The sequence below is a fragment of the Peromyscus eremicus genome, chromosome 3 (genome assembly GCF_949786415.1).
Source record: "Peromyscus eremicus chromosome 3, PerEre_H2_v1, whole genome shotgun sequence".
In the NCBI taxonomy this organism is placed as follows: domain Eukaryota; kingdom Metazoa; phylum Chordata; class Mammalia; order Rodentia; family Cricetidae; genus Peromyscus; species Peromyscus eremicus.
This window is the reverse complement of record NC_081418.1, coordinates 40,983,036-41,004,006: the sequence shown is the minus strand read 5'-3', so window position 1 is coordinate 41,004,006 and position 20,971 is coordinate 40,983,036. Positions and strand designations below refer to the sequence as shown.

At 53.8% G+C, this 20,971-nt stretch overlaps 1 protein-coding gene across 1 annotated transcript in view; it reads left to right on the top strand.

The window, feature by feature from the left end:
* Positions 1 to 1,517: 1,517 nt before the first annotated feature.
* Positions 1,518 to 20,971, top strand: part of Kcp (kielin cysteine rich BMP regulator) — a 29,620-nt gene continuing 10,166 nt past the window's right edge. The window contains exons 1-26 of the mRNA XM_059257485.1: positions 1,518 to 1,587; positions 3,699 to 3,865; positions 5,931 to 6,120; positions 6,210 to 6,286; positions 8,700 to 8,796; positions 8,931 to 9,013; positions 9,195 to 9,288; positions 10,327 to 10,415; positions 12,361 to 12,454; positions 12,590 to 12,669; positions 12,742 to 12,835; positions 13,128 to 13,213; positions 13,288 to 13,369; positions 13,546 to 13,698; positions 13,773 to 13,879; positions 13,954 to 14,047; positions 14,617 to 14,790; positions 14,891 to 14,973; positions 15,069 to 15,162; positions 15,238 to 15,426; positions 15,667 to 15,837; positions 18,451 to 18,627; positions 19,314 to 19,399; positions 19,653 to 19,743; positions 19,876 to 19,958; positions 20,050 to 20,143. Of these exons, the coding sequence (XP_059113468.1) occupies positions 1,518 to 1,587; positions 3,699 to 3,865; positions 5,931 to 6,120; positions 6,210 to 6,286; positions 8,700 to 8,796; positions 8,931 to 9,013; positions 9,195 to 9,288; positions 10,327 to 10,415; positions 12,361 to 12,454; positions 12,590 to 12,669; positions 12,742 to 12,835; positions 13,128 to 13,213; positions 13,288 to 13,369; positions 13,546 to 13,698; positions 13,773 to 13,879; positions 13,954 to 14,047; positions 14,617 to 14,790; positions 14,891 to 14,973; positions 15,069 to 15,162; positions 15,238 to 15,426; positions 15,667 to 15,837; positions 18,451 to 18,627; positions 19,314 to 19,399; positions 19,653 to 19,743; positions 19,876 to 19,958; positions 20,050 to 20,143 (2,899 nt within the window). The remainder of the gene's footprint in view (positions 1,588 to 3,698; positions 3,866 to 5,930; positions 6,121 to 6,209; positions 6,287 to 8,699; positions 8,797 to 8,930; positions 9,014 to 9,194; positions 9,289 to 10,326; positions 10,416 to 12,360; positions 12,455 to 12,589; positions 12,670 to 12,741; positions 12,836 to 13,127; positions 13,214 to 13,287; positions 13,370 to 13,545; positions 13,699 to 13,772; positions 13,880 to 13,953; positions 14,048 to 14,616; positions 14,791 to 14,890; positions 14,974 to 15,068; positions 15,163 to 15,237; positions 15,427 to 15,666; positions 15,838 to 18,450; positions 18,628 to 19,313; positions 19,400 to 19,652; positions 19,744 to 19,875; positions 19,959 to 20,049; positions 20,144 to 20,971) is intronic.

The window sequence follows — 20,971 nt, the reverse complement described above, 5'->3', positions numbered from 1 at the left end:
TTGCTCAGCCCCGGGATGGGCCGCACATCTGGGGAAGAGACCCTGCCCTCTTTTCACTCAAGCCTTGACCCCTGAGGGAGACCTCCAGTTCCTGCCCTGCCTCAGCTGGGGGAGGCTGGCTTCACAGTCCAGGTCTTCAAGGCCAGGAGAGGGACTTTGGCTGGATTCACAACCCCACCCTCGATGTCCCTCTGCCTGAGAACATGGGGCCCCATCCTGCCTCTCCAGCTGCACTGAGCTGTTTCCCAGTCCTAGGCTCCGTGGACAGTTTTCCCCATTTGCTCACTTAGGTCTCCTCCCTACTAAGTAAGCCCAGCGCCCAACCCTGCTCCCAACTGGGCCTGAGACCTGAGGCCTGCCTGAGTTCAGTGTCTGGAAAGGGGGCTCACCCAGCCAGAGAAGAGAGGCCTAGGCATTTGGGGCCATGCCTGGGTCTGGGGTGGAAGTGGTGGGCGGGGTCCAGGAAAGAAATGTGTAAGTGAAGAGTGGGTACTCCTGATTGAAACTGACTATCTGTTATTGAGTACTTACCATCTGCCAACCACTGCCCTCAATTCCTCTCCCTCTCCGTGTGTGTGTGTGTGTGTGTGTGTGTGTGTGTGTGTGTGTGTGTGTGTGTGTGTGTGTGTTAGACAGGATCTCATTCATGTATCCCAGGCTGGTCTCAAACCTGCTTTGGAGCCTTGGAACTTCTGATCTTGCTTCAACTGGGAAATCGAGGATTGCAGGTGTGAGCCACCATACACACCCAGGCTTCCTGCATTCCAGCCCCCTAGATTCTTCATTTAAGTGACGTCACTTGCTCGTCCCTGTACAGTTTTAAGTGGGTGACGGGTTCCACTGCTTACAAACAGGGAAGCAGAGGCCCTGAGGGAAATTTATTTAAAAGTGCTTGGAACTGACTACATAGGAATTGAGCAGAATAATATTCATTTATTTTATTTTAATAAATATGTATTTATTTTATTTTATACGTCTGAGGTGTTTTGCCTGCATGTATGTATTGCATGCCTGGTACTGGAGAAGTTAGAAATTGGATTCCCTGGAACCGGAATTACAGACGATTGTGAGCAGCCATGTGAGTGTTGGGAACCAAACCCAGGTCCTCTACAAGAGTCGCAAGGGCCCTTAACCACTGAGCTTTCTCTCCAGCCCCTTACTTAGGGTTTTGAACCCAGCTCGGCCTGCTGTTCTTACAACTCCATAAGGTGGAGGAAGAAAAGTCACTCGGAGCCCTTGAAGGATGAGCAGCCCCAAAGGGCAGGGATGGGTGGCTCTGACCCCCGCGACCCCGCGCTCAGCTTCCTGCGGAGCTTGGAAGGCTGCTATGGGTCAGGACCCGCAGGGGCCCGGGGGGCGAGAAGCCCACGGTGGGGTGGGGGAGCGGTCACCAAGGGGCGGAGAACCGCCGAGCCCTTCCTGAACAAAGGCTGGGTGGGCGGCGGCTTGAGTCTCGGCACCCCGCCTCCCGCAGCGCCCGCCGAGCGCCGACCCAGAGCGAGGCCGGCGGAGGGAGCATGGCGGGGGCCAGGGCGGCGCTGCTCCCTCTGCTCCTGCAGCTCGGGAGCCTGGCGCTGGCCGCGCGCGGTGAGTCGGGGCGTCCAGCGTGTGCCCCCACGTCTGGCTCAGCCCGGCAGTCCGTCGGACCGGGCCAGACCACTTCTCCAGCCCCGCCTGGGCTGCCTGTCCCCGGCCGGCCTCGGAGCTCTCTCTCCGTACTCCCCGTCGGTGGGCGAGCAGAGTCGGGGAAGGGGAGGTCAGGCAGGGGATCCTGGATTGGGCCGGGTCCTCCTGCCGTCCCTGCCAAGGAGTCCTGAGCAGCAGCGAAGCAGAGGCTGTCCTGGTATCTGGGTGTCTGAAGTTAATTATTTGTATTGAGAAGGAGAGGGGGAGGGGGCAATGCTCTCTGTGGGAACTGACTTTGTCCTGTCAGGCTATAGCCTTTGGAGCTTGCACGAATGGATGGTCTCTGCAGGAAAAGGGTTAGGAGGAAGCTAAGGGGGAACCCGAATTCAGTTTCTGGGGTGCAGCCAGGCTTGTGCCACATCCAGGAGGACTTCCTGCAGATCTTCGAGGAAAAGGACTAGCCCTGTTTTCAGCTGAGGATTCCAGAGGACGACGTCCCACACACACCACCGCATGCGCTGCTTCCTTGACCCCTCTGTTGTGCCTGCTTAAGCAGAGCTGGGGGAGCTGGCGGAGATGCTGGGGCTGTGGGCAGGGTAGCTGGAGGAGGTCATGCTTGGGTGGGAGGGCTTCAGATACTGAGACCCCTATCCGTGAGCATCCTTCCTGTGGCTGGAAGTTGGGCAGAGGGACGATGTCAAGACAGTGCCGATTTCTGGGGCCAGGATCTCCTGCACAGGGCAGGAGATGAGGGCAGGCTGGGTGGTGGACTGCTTAGGGTGCTAGGAGGGTTAAGACCTGTGGTGGAGAGAGCTACAGGGCAGGATGGAAAGCTGGGCAGTGCTGTGGTGACAAGTGACATCTTAACCTGCTCTGGGAGCCTTGTACTGTGTGAGAGAGGGGAGCAAACTGAATTACGGGGCTCTCTCTTCCGGCTCGGTGAAGACGGTGGGGAAAGGAGAGGATGGGGTGGGTTATGCGTCAACTGAGGGGGGACAGTAGAGTCGTACTGAGTGAGTTGGAGTGGTATTAATTGAGCCACGGACTGGAATGCCCCCCCCATGGTGACACTAAAGAAAGAAGTAGGTGACGTCCCTCTGCCTCGCAGGCCTGGTGTCCCTGGGAGAAAGGCCTTCGGTTACTCCAGCTTGTCCTGATTGAGTGCCCACTGTGGGAAACTCAGGGCCACCTCCTTCAGCCTCCATTGCCCTCCCACTCCCCGGATGTCTGTGGGAAGAGGCCTTTGCCCCTACCTTCCTGACTTAGTGGGGGTGAGGTGAGGGAGGGTGGCTGTGCCCACCCCAGGCCTGAGCTCAGAGGCACGTTCTTCCTTCCTGGACATAGTGTTATCTAGAACCAGGGACAGGCTGTCTTCACCATGCCTGGAGTGCACAGCACAACTGGGTTCTGCTTTCCAGAGCCCACCTCATCCAATATGGGGGCTCCCGAGCTTCTGCCACACACCTACAAACAGTGGGGTGGGGGGCCCCTTTTCCAAAGCAGTGCCTTTACCGACAGGTATAGGTGTAGACCGGTGGGGACATGAGTGAGCACACACACACACACACACACACACACACACACACACACACACACGACCTCCAGCTAATTAAAGAGCCCTCCTTGCACGTATCCAACACCCTCCCTGGCATTTCAGCCTGTGTTGGTCTCTTGTTAAACATAACACGTCAGATCTATCTCTGGCCCACAGTGGATGGATAGTCCACACACCACAGCTCCACGTCTAAGGATCCCCACAGGGTCAGAGCAGGTTGCAGGGAGGCCTTGGTCTGGATCCTGCTCCGTGTCCCTTCAGGAAATTGATGTAGGCCCCCGGGGTGCTCTGAGGCTTCTACCTCTGATTTGCATTGCCGTGTTCTTCCCCCTACCTGTGTCCATGCCAGCCCCTTCACAGACCATGTCTCCTCCCCGCCCCCACCCTCGCCATGGTGGGATGGGGGACAGGGTGGGGCACAGGGTGACTCTTCTCCCATGTGTGGTTTAGAGGACAGAACCCAGGAGACCTTCCCAGCCCCTGCCTACAGGCCAAGCTGGCTTCTTGCGCCCTTTAGGTGGAGAGGTCTCCAGAGAGCGCCCTAGGCTCGCTGACATTCTTGACTATCAGCAGCAGGCTCCCTCCGGCTCCTTGGCCCCTGCTGGGGCCCAGCAACAGCAATGGTGCCCCCTGGAGGAGAGGCTGGAACGGCTGGAAGCCGAGGTGACTGACCTCAGGAAGCAGGTACCATGGAGGCGGACTGGCGAGGATGGGGTAGGAGGGGCTTGGGTTTGGAGGCCCCAAGGACACTAAAATAGAGGGTTTGTTGTTGGGTTTGTTTGTTTGTTTCATTTTGTTTGAGACAGAGTCTCTCTACATAGCCCTGGCTGTCCTGGAACTCACTATGTAGACCAGGGTAGCTTTGAACTCACAGAGATCCACTTGCCCTTGGCTCCTGAGTGCAGGAATTAAAGGCATGCACCACCGTGATCAGCTTTTGTTGTTATTTTTTTAAATTTATTTTTATTTTACATGTATGGGTGTTTGTACATGTGTTTGTATGTACAGCATGTGTGTGCCTACGGCTTGTTGAGGCCAGAAGAGGGCTGTAGTGGGTAGCTGTTCTAGCTATGACCTTGAAACACTGCCCCTAGTGAGGCAGCAGGTAACTGTTACACCTGCCTATGACCTTGAAGTACATGCCCCTGGGGCGTGGCCACCACGTGACCCCTCCCTTCTCTCTTTTAGCAAATCCACCAGTGTGCACCACCACAACCTGCTTTTTTTTTTCTTTTTTGAGCAAAGGAATTTATTTAGGGTTAACTCACTAGCATGGGAGATTTATTGTAGGGTCTGGGAAAGCTGAGCTTTGTCTCATGCTGATTTGCCTGGTCCAAGATCTCAGCATCCAATACTACGAGGAGGTGAAGAGAGACCTGAGTACGTACATTCCAAATCTTAAGGGTCCTGAGTGGCATGCACTTCAAGGTCTTAGGCAGGTATAACAGTTACCTACTAAAAAGGAGAGAGGTGACTCAGTGGTTAAGAGCACTGACTGATGTTCCAGAGGAACCGGGTTCAGAGGGTGTCGGGTCTCTTGGAACTGGAGTTATATGGACTGTTATGAACCGTCATGTGGGAGCTGGGAACCAAACCCAGGTCCTCTGTGTGAGCAGACCGTCTTGTAACTACTGAGCCATCCCTAAGCCCTTGTTTTGTTTATTTGTAATTGTTTTGGCAGTGCTTGAGACTGAACCCAGGTCCTCACACAGGCTAGGCAAGGGCTGTGCCACTAAGGTATATGTCCCCAGCCATTAGAATTCTGTTGCAAATGCACACAGAGAGGTTCTTCTCTGACTAGTCCTGATACCTCTTCTTTTTGGAATGTGGAGCCTCCAGGGTATGTGTTTTTGACCCAGATTTACGTATTTGTTCATGCATTTGGCAAAGAGAATGGAATACTCCAGGTGGCAGTGGTGCACCCCTTTAATCCCAGCACTCGGGAGGCAGAGCCAGGCAGATCTTTGTGAGTTCAAGGCCAGCCTGGTCTACAGAGCAAGATCCAGGACAGGCACCAAAACTACACGGAGAAACCCTGTCTCAAAAAAACAAAACAAAACAAAACAAAACAAACAAAACAAAATAACCTTAAATTTTGGGCTAGAGAGATGATTCAGAGATAAAAAACAAAACAAAACAAACAAACAAAAAAACCCACTGAGTACTCTTCCAGAGGTCCTGAGTTCAATTCCCAGCAACCACATGGTGGCTCACAACCACCTGTAATGAGATCTGGTGCCCTCTTCTGGCATGCAGGCAAACATGCAGGCATAATACTGTATATATAATAAATAAATCTTTTGAGAGAGAGAGAGAGAGAGAGAGAGAGAGAGAGAGAGAGAGAGAGAGGATGGAATACTCCCTAAGCGTCAGACAGCACTTGGGAAGACTGTGAATGGGTAATACTGACTTTAAAAGCCAGGCAAAGTGATGCATGCCTGTAATCACCGGAAAGACTGAGGCAGGAGGGTTGGCATGAGTTTACAACCAGACTAGGCTTTATAACAAGTAACCACCAGCCAGGATTTTATCCTCCACTCCAAATTACTCTTTAATTACTAGGGCAGGGAATGAATCCTGAGTTTCTCTGTTCAAGCAGCAGTTTTACATTCCCTGAAACATGCTGATGGAAGGGCACTCACCTTTGCTCGGGAATCCTCATTCTGCCTCAGTTTCTCCATCTCACAGTCCTTGAGGAATTGTCCATGACGGAAGCTGAGCCGAGCCTGCCCCTCCACTGTTTCCCCAGAACAGGGACCTGCAAGCCAGGATGATGCAGCTGGAGTCTTGTGGCTGCTGCTCAGCTGCCCCCCAGTGTCGGGGGCTGGGGCGCACCTGTCCTGAAGGGGCTCGCTGGGAACCTGACGTCTGCACGGCCTGTGTGTGCCGTGATGGGACCGCACACTGTGGCCCTCAGCCCAGCCTGCCGCACTGCCTCGGTCAGTATCACCCCACCCACCCACTGCAGCTGTTTGGGGGCCTGGAAAACACACTAGGGTCCCAAATGACATTACTGTCTCCACCTCAGGCTGCAGCCACAATGGCCAGTCTTATGGTCATGGGGAGACCTTCTCCCCAGATGCCTGCACCACCTGCCGCTGTCTGGTGAGTGCTTGAGACCCACTTGGGTATCCCACACCTGTCTGTCTGTCTCTCTCTAGGCACGTGTCACTGACATGCTGTGCCGGTTGTGTTATGGAGTCTATCTGCCCTTCCTGGCCAGACTTTCATCCATGACCTTGGGATTCCAACTGGTTCCACTTTGCGGAGCTCAGTCTCCACATGCTTGTTGGGCCCCCAAAGCTTCCTGGTGGAACTGCACTAGAAAGAGGAATGCTTAAGAGTCCTCTGTGCTCAGGTGCAGAGGTGGGAGAGACATGTGGCGGGAGTCAGTCTAGAAAGAGCCAGGATACTGCCAGCCATGCAGTTTGGATTTCCTTCTGTGGCTCTGGGATACCGCTGAAGTCCACAGAGCCAAAGAAGAGTGTTAGGAATACCCCCCTAGTATGGGATGGATGCAGAGACCAGCTGGAAGGCTGCTTCAGCTACTGTCTAGACACAGGGTCAGAGAGGGCAGGGGCCGCAGGCAGGGTCTGTTTCTACAGAACAGGCAGGGGCTGGTGACCAGTTAGATCCTACGGAATAACAGAGGTCAGACAGGAAGCTAGGAGGGCAGTGATGTCAGCGACTTGAAGAGAGCTGTGGCTCTGTGGGAATTGTTTGTTTGTTTGTTTGTTTGTTTGTTTGTAGGCAGGGTCTCACTATGTAGCCCTGGCTGGCCTGGAACTCCCTATGTAGAGCAGGCTGACCTCAAAGTCGCAGGGATTCTCCTGCCTCTGTCTTCCAAGTTCATTGTTTCTTCTTTAGCTAGTCTTTGCAAAATCTGAATTTCAAATAACACATGATTTAAAAATATATATATATACACACACAGACACAGACACACAGACACACAGACACTTTTCTTTTTTTTTTAGACTGTTTCATGTTGCTGAGGCTGGCCTTGAGGTTCTGATTCTCCTGTCTCCACCTCTCAAATGCTGGGATTCAAAGTGTGTGCCACCGTGTTTGGCTTCTTATTAGTTTCTTGAGATAGGCTCTCACACTGGTCTGAAACTTACTAGGTAGCCCAGGCTGGACTCAACTCACAGCAATCTTCTGTCTTGGCCTACAGTGCAGGAACTACAAGCGTGAGCCACCACACTGGGCTTGGGTGTGTGTGTGTGTGTGTGTGTGTGTGTGTGTGTGTGTGTGTGTGTGTGACTGGCAATTAAACCAAGAGCATCGGCATGCCAGGCAAGCACTCTGCCACTAATCTGTATTCGCAGACCTCTTTTTTCGTTGTCTTTGCTCGCTCACTTGCTTCTTCTGAGTCATAGTCTTGCTGAGTTGCTCAGGCTGACCTTGGACTCATTCTATAGCCCAGGCGAGTGTTGAACTGTTGATCCTCCTGCCTCAGCCTCCAGAACACCTGGAATGAGAGAGAGGGACCTGCATCACCAGGCCAGGCTGGGCCATACTAAAAAACACAGAGTGTGCTGGGCGATGGTGGCGCACGCCTTTAATCCCAGCACTCGGGAGGCAGAGGCCGGCGGATCTCTGCGAGTTCGAGGCCAGTTCCAGGAAAGGCGCAAAGCTACACAGAGAAACCCTGTCTCGAAAAACCAAAAAACAAACAAACAAACAAAAAAACCCCACAGAGTGTCACCTATCTGGAATTCCGTTGTTTGAGCGCCCCGTACTTTGTCTGGTCTCCCACCAGGAGAGGCATCCCAGTTGGTGGTCAGTTAGAAGGGACAAGGACTCCAGCCAGCCCTTGGATAGAGACCAAGACTGGAGTCCTGGGAGTGGATGGATTTTAAGGGAGCTCGCAGTGTGGCTCATTGGCCGAGTGCTTGATGAACACACAGGGGCACTGGTTTAGAGCCCTGGCATTCTTCTCATGTCCCAGACTGTGTAGTTCAAAGACCTGGACACATAGAGAGGGCGCCTCAGGGCCACTGCTGCGCTGTATGATAATAGCCTTTGACGATGGTGTCCCGTGTGGCGCAGGGATGGAGTGGGGTGGGTGAGGTGGGGCGGGCTCACCTTTCAAGACACTTTCCTCCCACCTGTTATAAATAAAAGCAGGACACTGTGTCAGAGTCAGACCCTTGGTTGTCACTTGCTGGAAAGATGAAGGAACTATAAAATTAACCCGTCCAGCTGTTTGATGTAGTCCCAGGCACCTGGGTCTCTTACTTGGGGATCCAGGCCTGGTTTTGAAGGCTGCTCTGGGGGCCACAGGGCTGTTGAAATGTGGTATCCAGAGACCTGTGTCATCTCCACTTGCCAGGTAAGAGGATTAGGGTATAGCCCCCATCACAGTTCATGTCCCCGCTGCTCCGCATTACCCGAGGCCTGGCCATGCCTCTGGGCATCCTGGTCTGGAGCCTGCTAGGTCTTTGAGGCCTGCAGAGTACACCCCAGCTTGGACAGTGGAGAGGGCCCGAGGGAGAACTTGGTGTCTGCTCTGCAGGCGGGAACTGTGCAGTGCCACGGGCCCTCATGCTCTGAGCTCAACTGCCTGGAGACCCTCACTCCACCTGGGGAATGCTGCCCTGTCTGCCGTCCAGGTGACAGACTGATCTTACCCATGGATCCCCTCAGCCTCAGTGGGTCCACACCTACTTAGGGCCATGCCTTCCCTTGGGTATTGTCCCCCCTACCCTGATCTCTGGTGACCCTTGCCATCCTGGCAACCTTCCAGGCTGTGAGTATGAAGGGCAGCTTCATGAGGAAGGGGCCAGCTTCTTGTCCAGTTCCAACCCATGCCTCCAGTGCTCTTGCCTGGTGAGTCGCTGCAGCCTCTGCCCAGGCCCGCTTCCTTGGACCATCTCTGCCCCACCCTGCCATGTCCGTCACTGTTAGCCCTGTACATGCCTTCTGAGCCTGGTGCCACTGAGACTCTCCTCCGTCCCCGCTGGACACCCGCTGGAAGTCACACCCAGGGCTGTTACACTGTCCATTGTAGAGGAGCCTGGTTCGATGTGTGCCGGTGAAGTGCCTGCCAAGCCCCTGCCCTGAGCCAGTCCTGAGGCCTGGACACTGCTGCCCAGCCTGCCAGGGTGAGAACCCGTGACACTTTCAGTTATTCGTTTACCTGTTTACTGTGTATGGGTGTTTCGTCTGCATGTCCATCTGTGCACCGTGTGTATGCAGTGCCTGTGGGGGCTGCTGGGGATCGAACTCAGGTCCTCTGGAAGAGAAATCAGTGCTCTCAAACACTGGGCTGTCTTTCCAGTCCCTGTGACTCTCTCTTTGTAGAGTCCCCAGCAGACGGTCACACTGTTTCTCGACTCCAGAGCCCTCCCTTCTAGACTGATGTTTGATCAGTGGGCAGGCAAAGCCAGGCCAAACACTCTGGAGCTACAGTACCCGAGTTCAGATGTTTCTGTTGTCTCTTAGTGGTTACAAGAGTCTAAGTCATTGTTTCTCTGTGTGTCTTCCATTTTAAGGTGCACGTGATGTACCCTCTAGTATTGTCTAATAAATGACTGGTATCTGCTTTGGGCTCCCAGACACAGAATCCTCCCTCAGGGATTACCACTAGAGGGTGACCCTGAGTCACAGCCACAGGATAAACTAGTGTTACAGAGGCAGGAGCAGAAGCCCCTAGGGACCAGGTGCAGTCGAACCTAAGGAGAACAAGTCCATCTGGGCCCAGAAGGGAAGGCATTCCCGGGGGGATCCTCGCTGGAGGGTGTGCTGTGCTGTCTAGGAAAGGCATGGAAGAGCAGGCTGAGAAGCAATGGGGGGACCCCACCCCCACCCCCACCCCCACCCTGCCTGGGGCATTGAGAGTCTCTGAGAGTCTAGACCAGTGGTTCTCAACATGTGGGTCGCGACCCAATTGGTGACCCTCTATCTCCAAAAATATTTACATTATGATTCATAACAGTAGCAAAGTTACAGTTATGGAGTAGAAATGAAAATAATTTTGTAGTTGGGGGGTCACCACAACACGAGGACTGTATTAAAGGTCCCGCAGCGTTAGGAAGGTTGAGAACCGCCAGTCTAGACAGAGGTGAGAGCATGAGATGGGAGTGGCAAGTTAGGCAAGATGGGGCCCCGGACGATTCCCATTCCCTGTTCTCTGTCCCCAGCCCCGGGCTGCACAGAAGGTAGCTCTCACAGGGACCATGGCCAGGAGTGGACCGCTGCTGGAGACCCCTGCCGCATCTGCCGATGCCTGGTGAGTCCCGGGGCTGCCCTCCGACTGTCCCTCACCCTGCCTGCCATCGGGCCTGCTGGATTTGATTTCATTCCGTGGGCCACATCCGTGGGCACCAAGAAGAGACAGAGACAGAGACGGTTGTACTGTGGGCCCTGTGAGCACGCGAGACCTGGTGGGCTTGCCTGTTCGCCGCTCTGTTCAGCAGGCTGGTCATTTTAGCTCAAGAAGTTCATGGGTGGGTGGAGAGCCGGTAGGGCAGGGCACGCTGGGTGGTCAGAGCTCCAGAGAGGGAGGAACGCAGTCGCACTTGGAGTAGCCAATCCTGTGACACCAGAGCCCTTAAGATGTGGCTGGCCAGAACTGCCGTGGGCTAGATGTGGGGGCAAATGGCTTTCGTCTCAGCATTTAGGAGGCAGAGACAGGAAACTCGTGAATTTGAGGCTACCCTGGGCTACATGGTAAGACCCTGTCTGGAAGTAGTTACTTCTGCCTGTGATGCCTGTTCTTAGGAAGCCGAAGCAGGAAGATCATGACTATGTAGACAGTGTAGGTTATACAGTGAGACCTTGTTACAAATGTCCTCCCTCAAAACCAACCAACCAACCAACCAACAAACAAACAAAAACCCCACAAAACCAGCACAGTAGGATGAAAAGGAATGCAGAATATCTCATTGGTACTCTGTGTTGACTACGTGTTGAAATAGTATTTTACAGGTGACAGGTAAATAGATTATAATATAAAATTGTTAATTTCTTCGTTTCCTTTTATGTTTCAAAAGTTGGCCTTGGAAAAATAATTTACACAGCTTAATGTGGCTTGTGTTATCTTGTTCTTCCGAAGTTTGGATCTAGAATTTCATGGTTGGGGTGCTGTTCACCTAGGCCTCGAAGGGGAAGTGGGGAAAGATGCCCTAGGAATAGGCAGAGGGCACAGTTGGAGCAAGTTTTAAGCACCAGCGTCCTGAGGTAGATGCCCACCTACACTTTTCATTTCAACCCACAAGCCCATGAGCAGTGGACTACTATTGTCTATTTTTTTTCCCAGATAGGTAGACTGAGTCACAGATAGCTAAGGAACATGCTAGGTTGTCCGTCTGTGCCAGCTTCCTAAGGCTTCTGTAATTGAGGATTACATACTAAGTGACTTAAAACTACACAAATATACTCCATGTTTCTGGAGGCCAGAGATCCAAGACCAAGGTGTGGCAGGTTTGGCTTGCGTAGATGGCTGTGAGAGAGAATTTTTGTGCCATTCCTGTCATCATTGCTGCCATTCTTTGGCTTCTATAGCATCCAAGTATTTTTTAAGATTTTATTTTTCATTTATTAAAAGTTTTTTGAGACAGTCTCGTTATATAGATCAGACTGGCCTTGAACTCAGAGATCTGCCTGCTTCTGCCTCTCAAGAACTGGCATTAAAGGCGTGCACCACCACACGTGGCCTCATTTTTCTTTTTTAATGATGTGGATACATGTGTGTCTGAGTGTGGGTTTGTGCATGTGAGTGCGGTCCCCATGATGACCATTGACAACAGGTCCTTTGGCGCTGGAGTCCCAGGTGGCTGGGGCCACTACTTCCCCTACAATAGCAGGAAACACTCTTAACTGCTGAGCCGTCCCTCAGCCAGCCGCAACATCCAAATCTGGTTTTATCTTGTGGCATTCTCCCTGTGTGAATCTGAGTTCCCCTTTATATAGGGATGCTAAGTCATAGTGGGTTAGGGGAACGACCTACTCCAGTAATACCTCATTAACTAACTACGTCTTCACCAACTCTGTTTCCAAAAGAGAAAATATTCTGAGGCACCAGGGGCAGCCACTTCAACGTATGAACCTTGGGGGTGGGGGATGCATTTCATCCCACAGGAACATCCAATGAGTGGATGGCTGGGATTCTAATGCCATTTCTGTTTCTCGGCTGAACCCCGGGGGTGGGTCTTTCCTTTGCCTTCCCTTGCTAGGAGGGTCACATCCAATGCCGCCAGCGGGAGTGTGCCAGCCTGTGTCCATACCCTGCCAGGCCCCTTCCGGGCACCTGCTGCCCAGTGTGTGATGGTGAGTCAGGAGTCGGGAGGGGAACAGGGACCCTAGAGAGGTCAGGAGTGCTGATGGCTGCCCAGCATGAGTTATCTGGACTGGGGTGGTGAGTTTCCCCTGAAGAACATCTGAGCGCGTTTGTTTTCCCAATAGGCTGTTTCCTAAATGGGCGGGAGCATAGCAGTGGGGAGCCTGTGGACTCCCAGGACCCCTGTTCCAGCTGCCGCTGTGCTGTGAGTATGGCAGCCTGTCAGGGAGGGCCTGGCTTCAGGGTCTGTTCCCTGCTGACTGGGCCCTGTTGGCAGAATGGGAGTGTCCAGTGTGAGCCTCTGCCCTGCCCACCTGCACCCTGCAGATATCCGGGCAGGATTCCCGGGCAATGCTGCCCTGTCTGTGATGGTGAGTGGGGGCAGGGTCACCATTCACCACGCAAGGGGCAAGCACCACCTAGGGACAGGCTCTGGATGATGGTGAGCTTTCCTGCACCTATGCCCCTACCCCATAGCTGAGTCCTCACCCCACTTCTCGTGGCACACTTCTCTGTGGTGTGTGTGGTGGGTGCAGGCAAGGGCCTCCTAGAGGACATGCCTAGGTAATCTTCCTCAAGACGGGGGTAATATGCCTTGGGGTGTCATGATGCTTCCTGCTCAGCAACTAGTTCTGTCCCCCAGAGCCCTGTCCTCCTGTCCAGGCTGTCAATACCAGGGACATGAATATCAGAGCCAGGAGACCTTCACCCTCCAAGAGAATGGCCGCTGCCTTCGGTGTGCCTGCCAGGTGAGTGAGTGGGCCCACCTTCCACCCAGGTCTGTGGCACCCCTTAAGGGCCTCTCACTTGGCCCTCTTCCTAGGCTGGTGAAGTATCCTGTGAAGAACAGGACTGCCCGGTCACCCCCTGTGCACGGTCTGCTTCTGGACCCCAGCTCTGCTCAGGTGTGTATGGGGTGGGGCTCAGGGGAGAACTGTACCCCAATAATGAGGGCCTGCCAAGTATCTCAGGGTTTGCTCAGAGTCTATGGTGGGGTGCAAACCAGGGCCCCCATGGGCTGGGAAGGACAAGGACAGAGGAAGATATTTAGGTTGCCATGGTGACAGACCCCTTGCTGTAGCCTGCGTGCTGGATGGTGAGGAGTTTGCTGAGGGGATCCAGTGGGAGCCGGATGGGCAGCCTTGCACCACCTGTTCCTGCCAAGATGGAGTGCCTGTGTGCAGGGCTGTGCTTTGCTCTCCCGTACCCTGCCAGCATCCTACCCAGCCACCTGGTGAGTGCCCCACCAGCTCTCATCCTTCTTCACTGGCTTTGACCAGCCCACCTTGACCAGCCCGTCCCACCTAGGTACCTGCTGCCCTAGCTGTGAGAGCTGCACCTACCATGGCCTAGTGTATGCCAATGGGCAGAACTTCACAGATGTGGACAACCCTTGTCATACCTGCCACTGTGAGGTACATCCCTGGGCTGAAAAGTGCCTGCGGAGCCTCTCCTGGACCCTCTGCCACTGTCCCTTCCCTGCTCCCAGGATGGGACTGTGAGGTGTTCCTTGGTCAACTGTCCTTCCACAACCTGTGCCAAGCCCCAGAGTGGACCAGGCCAGTGCTGCCCCAAGTGCCCAGGTATGTGTTTATTGTGTCTGACTGGCCCGGGGGCAAGGACTCCGTTGTCACACAGCCAGGTGGGGCCAACAGCTGTCTTCCAAAGCTATGGCTTTCAGAACTGTTTTTGGTCCTATACAGCTAAGAACTCTACGGAACTCAAGAGGGCATGGGTGGGAGGAAAATAAAGACTTGGTATCCTTTTGTGTTACCAGACCACCCTTTTCTGGGACCCTACATTCCTCTCAGATAACACAGGTTCCTGCAATTCCGGTGCACGGGGCATGGTCCCTGCATGCATGGATCTGTGTCCCAGGCACACACGTGTGTAAGCTCTCCTTAGCATCCTCAGAGACACACATCCATCTCCATCTGCTAGTAAAGGAACTCAGAATTTTCACACCAGTGAGAGAGATATGCATTGCTACCCCAGCCCCCTTCCTCCTCTCCCTGATTGGAGACAGCCTCCAAACTGGCTCTTCTCAGTTAATGTGGTGGCTCTGGGTTCTGGGAGCATTGGAAAGGCTGCAGGCGGCACCGAGCACCGTCAGCCTCTGCCGGAAATGCTGTCTCCACTGTCTGCTGCCCAGACTGCGTCTTGGAGACACAGGTGTTTGTGGATGGAGAGCGCTTCCCTCATCCAAGAGACCCCTGCCAGGAGTGCCATTGTCAGGAAGGCCAGGCTCGCTGCCAGCCCCGTGCCTGCCCCAGCGCTCCTTGCGGTCACCCTCTGCCCAGCACCTGCTGCAGGACAGACTGCCAAGGTGAGGTGGCCCAGCTGGGGAAGGGGTGCACCTGGCGTGGAGAACTCCCCAACAGGTACTTACCCCTGGGGACAGCGGCCCATAGCTGCCCCCTCTTCAGGCTGTGCCTTTGGTGGGAAAGAGTATCCCAACGGAGCGGACTTCCCTCACCCCACTGACCCCTGCCGCTTGTGTCGCTGCCTGGTGAGTGTGTGACCCGGAGGAAAGGGGAGGTGCGTAAGGGGTGGGGACCACTTCGCACTAGCCCGACTTGGCTCCATCTGTCTGTCCATCCGCAGAGCGGCAACGTACAGTGCCTGGCGCGTCGCTGTCCGCCGCAGTCCTGTCCCGAGCCAGTCCTGCCCCCGGGAGAGTGCTGCCCGCAGTGCCCAGGTAGGCACCGCTCCCTCGGGCGCCCCTCCCCGCGGCTCCTCCTGCCCCTCGTGCAGTGACGCACTCTCTCCGCAGATGTTCCTGCTGGCTGCCCACGATCAGGGGATGCGGTCCCCGCCCGCCACCAGGAGCACTTTTTCCCATCGGGAGACCCCTGCAGCCGCTGCCTCTGCCTGGACGGCTCGGTGTCCTGCCAGCGCCTGCCCTGCCCGCCCGCGCCCTGCGCCCACCCGCGCCAGGGCCCCTGCTGCCCCTCCTGCGATGGTACCTCCTCTGTGGCACCCTTCGAGATCCGAGTGGCATCCCCTACCCCGCTTTGCCATCCGCTACCCCTCTCCCAGCCTTGATGCCCCTGCTCCCCAGTTGTGCCTTCCCAGGGGTCCTCCTTCCTCGGACGGACGGTCTCTCCAGCCTGAGGACTATAATAAGAATGTAAGGAACAGGTCCAATAGCAGGGTCTGGCCACCAGCCACCGTGGTTCCAGGTCCCTGCTCTTCCTCCTAGGCTGCCTGTATCAGGGGAAGGAGTTTGCCAGTGGGGAGCGCTTCCCATCTCCTAGCATGGCGTGCCACGTGTGCCTCTGCTGGGAGGGCAGCGTCAAGTGCGAGCCCAGGGCTTGTGCCCCTGCACCATGTCCCTTCCCCACCAGGGAAGACTGCTGCCCTGCCTGTGACAGTGAGTTGGGGTTTGGGGGACAACAGGACACACTGCTGGGGCGTGGCGTGGGGGGTGGGGGGTGGGGAGGGGTGCTGGTGAGAGAGCCGAGCCAGCCTGCTCTTTGCTGCTCAAAAGCGGATCAAAATAGTAAAACAGTGTTTACTGTAAGGAAAAGGGGCAGCGGCGTGGGTGGTGGTGGTGGTGCACGCCTTTAGTTCCAGCACCCGGGAGGCAGAGGCGAATCTCAGAGTTCGAGGCCAGCCTGGTCTACCTAGAGACTCCCAACAGCCAGGGCGACACAGAGAAACCTTATCTGGAAAACAAACAAACACAACAACAGAGTCCTGTGCTGACGCCTGGATTTTCTCCTGTCCTTGAAAAAATTTAGGAGTGTGAACTTGGGCAAATGACCAAATCCCATGCGGTCTAATTTTTAACTCCTTAAAAATTTTTTTCTTCACTCCTTGTCACTCTTGTATTATCTCAGTAATCTTTATTTTTTGAGACAGGGTCTCATGTCGCCCATGTTGACCTCCAATTTGCTATATAGCAGAGGATGACCTTTGCCCCGCTCCTCCTTCCTCCCAAATGCTGGGAACAGGCTGTAACCAGCAAACCCAATCTATTTTAGCATCTTCTACCAAATGTAACTTTATGTGTTTAGTGCCTTTCTTCATATGAACATACTAGTTATGTAGCTGGAGGTCAGAGAACAACTAACTGTCAGGAATCAGTTCCCTTCCCACCAGTTCCCGGGGACTGAACTCAGATGATCAGGCATGGTAAGGAGCCCATACCTACTGAGCTGCCTCACCAGCCCCCAGAGGGATTAAACGAAAAAATTAGACTTGTCACGAGTAGGAGATTTTACCATTAAAATGAATACAGTTAAAGCACAATGCTGTTAAATTCAACCTGGGTGTGGTGGCTCATGCATGTGATCCTAGGACTGAGGTGGTTTAGACTGCAAGATCAGGAGTTCAAGGTCAACCTCAGCAATATGAGATCCTGTTTCAAAAAATATCTATCATCTATCTATCTATCTATCTATCATCTATATCTATCTATACATATATACACACATATGACATATATATGTCATATGACATGTGTGTATGTTCATTCAATTCTAAACTCTTAATTTTGTGTGTATGAGTCCACTTTATGTGCATGGGTGTGTAAAGTCCAAGCACTATCATGCTCTGCCTTTTTTTTTTTTGAAGTATCTTTTTTTTTTTTAAAGATTTATTTATTTATTATGTATACAGCATGTATGACCAGAAGAGGGCACCAGACCTTATTACAGATGGTTGTGAGCCACCATGTGGTTGCTGGGAATTGAACTCAGGACCTCTGGAAGAGCAGTCAATGTGCTTTACCTCTGAGCCATCTCTCCAGCCCTCTGCCTTTTTTCATTTGAGACAAGGTCTCTTACTGAACCCCCCAAGCTAAACTGGCTGGCAGCCAGCAAGTCCCAGTGGCCTTCTGGTCTCTGTCCCCACTGAGCTGGGGTTGTAGGTGTGTGGGCAGCCCTGTTTGGTTTTTTACTTGAGTATTGGGAGCTGAACTCAGGTCCTTGTTCATGCTGCAAATCTATTCTTAGCCACTGAGCTACCTCTCTCCCCTCCCTCCAGTGTGTAGCTGAGGTGGCCTTGAACTCCTGATCACTCTGCCTCCACTTTTCAGGTGCTGGGATTATAGGTGTGTGTTATTGTACCCCATTCACCTGGTTAGGTTTTTGTTGTTGTTTGTTTGTTTTTTAGATTTATTTATTTTAGTCTGTGTGTTTTGAGTATGAGTGTTTTGCCTACATGTGTGTCTGTGTACATGAGTGTGCCTAATGCCCTCAGAAGTCAGAAGAGGGCATCAGATCCCCCGGAGCTGGAGTTATAGATGATCATGAGCCACCATGTGGGTGCTGGGAATTGAACCCCGGTCCCCTGCAAGAGCAACAAGTGCTCTTAACTGCTGAGCCATCCCTTCCTTTCTTTCTTTTTTAAAAATATTTATTTATTTATTGTGTATATAGTGTTCTGCCTGCATGTATCCTGCAGGGCAGAAGAGGGCACCAGATCTCATTACAGATGGTTGTGAGCCACCATGTGGTTGCTGGGAATTGAACTCAGGACCTCTGGAAGAGCAGTCAATGTGCTTTACCTCTGAGCCATCTCTCCAGCCCCCCTCCTTTTCTTTTTAAGGGATGCAAGCAAAATGTCATAGAGGAGTGCAGGGCAGACTGTCCCCCTCCTTAGTCAAACTGCAGAGCATTGGAAAGGGGCTACCTTGAACCTACACCACTCCATCCCCAGCTGTAGTCTGGGAGGACTGTGCCCTCTAGCAGTGGCCCCCTGAGCATCTAACCCTTTGGCGGAGCCTTGTGTATTTTCCATATAGATGGACACTAGGATTTCTTGTAGGGTGCAGGGGAGAAAGCCTGCCCTTTGGCAGGTCCAAACCCCACCCCATCAAGGCTCCTTTACTAGAGCCTGGACCCAGCCCCACCTCAAGACCCCCAGGTGCCAGGTCAGGCTCAGGGAATGACTGCTTTCCTCTCTCTCTCTCTCTCTCTCTCCTCTCTCTCTCTCTCTCCTCTCTCTCTCTGCCTTCCTCTTCCGTTCCCCTCTCTGACAGACTGTGAGTATCTGGGGGTATCCTATCTGAGCAGCCAGGAGTTCCCAGATCCCCGGGAACCCTGCAACCTGTGCACCTGCCTTGGAGGCTTTGTGACGTGCACCCGCCAGCTCTGTGAGCCTCCAGCCTGCAGCCACCCACTCATCGGACCTGAGCACTGCTGTCCAACCTGCCAGGGTAGGAGCCACCTGCCTCCCCTCTACTCCTGCTGGGGCTCCCTGGGGCCGGGCACCAGTGGACCGGAGGTTTGTATACAGTTGAACCCTGTCAACTCAGCCCTGAGATGGACACATACAGATTCTCTTCCCCCCAGAATCCCCATAGGCACGATCTGCCCTCTTCTCTGTCCCTACTGTCACCTCACCAATTGGTCCCTTGTGTTCTAAGCTTTCCTGCTCTTAAATTGTCTTGCTGCCTTTCTAAAATGTCACCCTCTTGAAAACTGCCCAGTGGTTCCTGAGTCACCAACCAGGATGGGCAGCTTTTCCAGCCCACCCCCTCTGACCCAGCCCACCTGGCCACATATCCAGGCTGCCTGTGCCACCCTGTCCTCTCCCATGCAGGCAGGACATTCTCCTTGGTCTTTCATCTCCATTCCATATCCACTGTCTTCCAGCCTCTTCATGCCTGCAAATCTCTGTGCAAAATCCTGCAGCCCTGATGATAGCTGCCCTCACACCCCCTTCCCTGCCCCTCTCCGCTACACTAGCTCTAGCTCAGCTGTGTGTGCGTGTGCGTGTGTGTGTGCGCGTGCGTGTGTGTGTGTGTGTGTGTGTGTGTGTGTGTGTGTGTGTGTGTTCATGCACGTGACGGGGGTGGGCTCTGTTGACAGTGGTCTACCTATCACATTCCCACTCTGCCAGGATGCCTGTACCATGGGGTCACTGCTGCCCTTGGAGAGACCCTTCCTGATCCTCTTGACCCCACCTGCTCCCTCTGCACCTGCCAGGTGAGGTGACTCTTTGGGGTCTTGGCCTCTTCTCATTCCTTACCTTCCTCTCTGGCCTGGAAGGAGTGGTCTGCACCTAGGTTGCAATAGACATAATTTGCTTGTGATAACTGATAAGACAAGGGTGGGGTCAGGTCTCTCTGGAAGAGGGGCTCGGGACTTATAAGCTCAGTAGGGTACCTGCCAAGCTGGTAGTGCAGCCTGGTTGGAAGGTGACAGGGAAGTCCAAGTAACAGTGTGCTCTCTCCCCCAGGAAGGTTCTGTGCGCTGTCAGAAGAAACCATGCCCTCCGGCTCTCTGCACCCACCCCTCCCCAGGCCCCTGCTTCTGCCCTGTTTGCCGCAGTGAGCATAGTTTGCCTCTACCTTTCTGTGTGCCTGGCACCTGTGCCCTCCTCCTCCCCTCTCCTTCTGCCAGGTCTGAGGTAGGCCAGGGTGGCACAGACCCCCACCCCACAGAAAGTGTGTCTCCCACAGGCTGCGTCTCTCAGGGCCGGGAGCATCAAGATGGGGAGGAATTTGAGGGACCGGAGGGCAGCTGTGAGCGCTGCCGCTGCTGGGTATGTAGTAACAAGGCTGAGCAAGGATGGCCCCGTGCTTCTGGGTCCAAGCCTCCATGGCAAGCCCCCGACCTGCATCTCCTGTCTGCAGGCTGGCCAGGTCAGCTGTATGAGGCTTCAGTGCCCGCCCCTGCCCTGCTTGCTTCAGGTCACAGAGCCAGGGAGCTGTTGTCCTCGATGCACAGGTACCCAACCTCGTACCCACACTTCAGCCCCTGACCTTATAACCTCCCCTTTACCCCTCCCATGCCTCAGTTCTTGGCTGTCCCCTTAATCCACATTCAGCCTTTCTCTTCCCAGATCAACATGCCCTTAGTTGGCTCGCTAGATTCCTCTCAATGCGGTCTCTCTCCCTATTTCAGTAGTAATAATAACCATGATTAATAACACTTATTGGAACTGTATATACAGTGTACCAGACACCCCCACACACACTTCATTTTTTTAACAATTTATTTATCTTTATTTTATGTGCATTGGTGTATGCATGTATGTCTGTGTAAGGGTGTCAGATCTTAGAGTTACAGACAGTTGTTAGCTGCCATGTGGGTGCTGGGAATTGAACCCGGGTCCTCTGGTAGAGCAGGTGGTGCTCTTAACCACTGAGCCACCACTCCAGCCCCCACACACCTCATTTAAGAGCAGAGCGATCTTAGCTAGATATAGAGTGTCCTCACTCTCATTTTTTAATAACATTTGTTCATTGATTTTGGTTGGGGAGCACATCACAGCCTGCATGTGGGGATCGGAGGACACTTTACGGGCGTCCTTTTCTCCCTTTACCATGTGGGCCCCAGGGATCCAACTCAGGTTGTCCAGCTTGGTGGCAAGTGCGTTTATTGGCTAAGCCATCTCCCTGGTCCTCTTCTTCCCACTTTTTAAGGATGAGAAAAGGAGACACAAGGAGGTAACATAAGTTTCCTGGCCACTCAGCTTGCGAGTAGCAAGGTCAAGATGTACATCCTGGCCTCTGGCTCCAGAATCTCAGGCTTTCTCAGCCAGTCTGCTGCCCC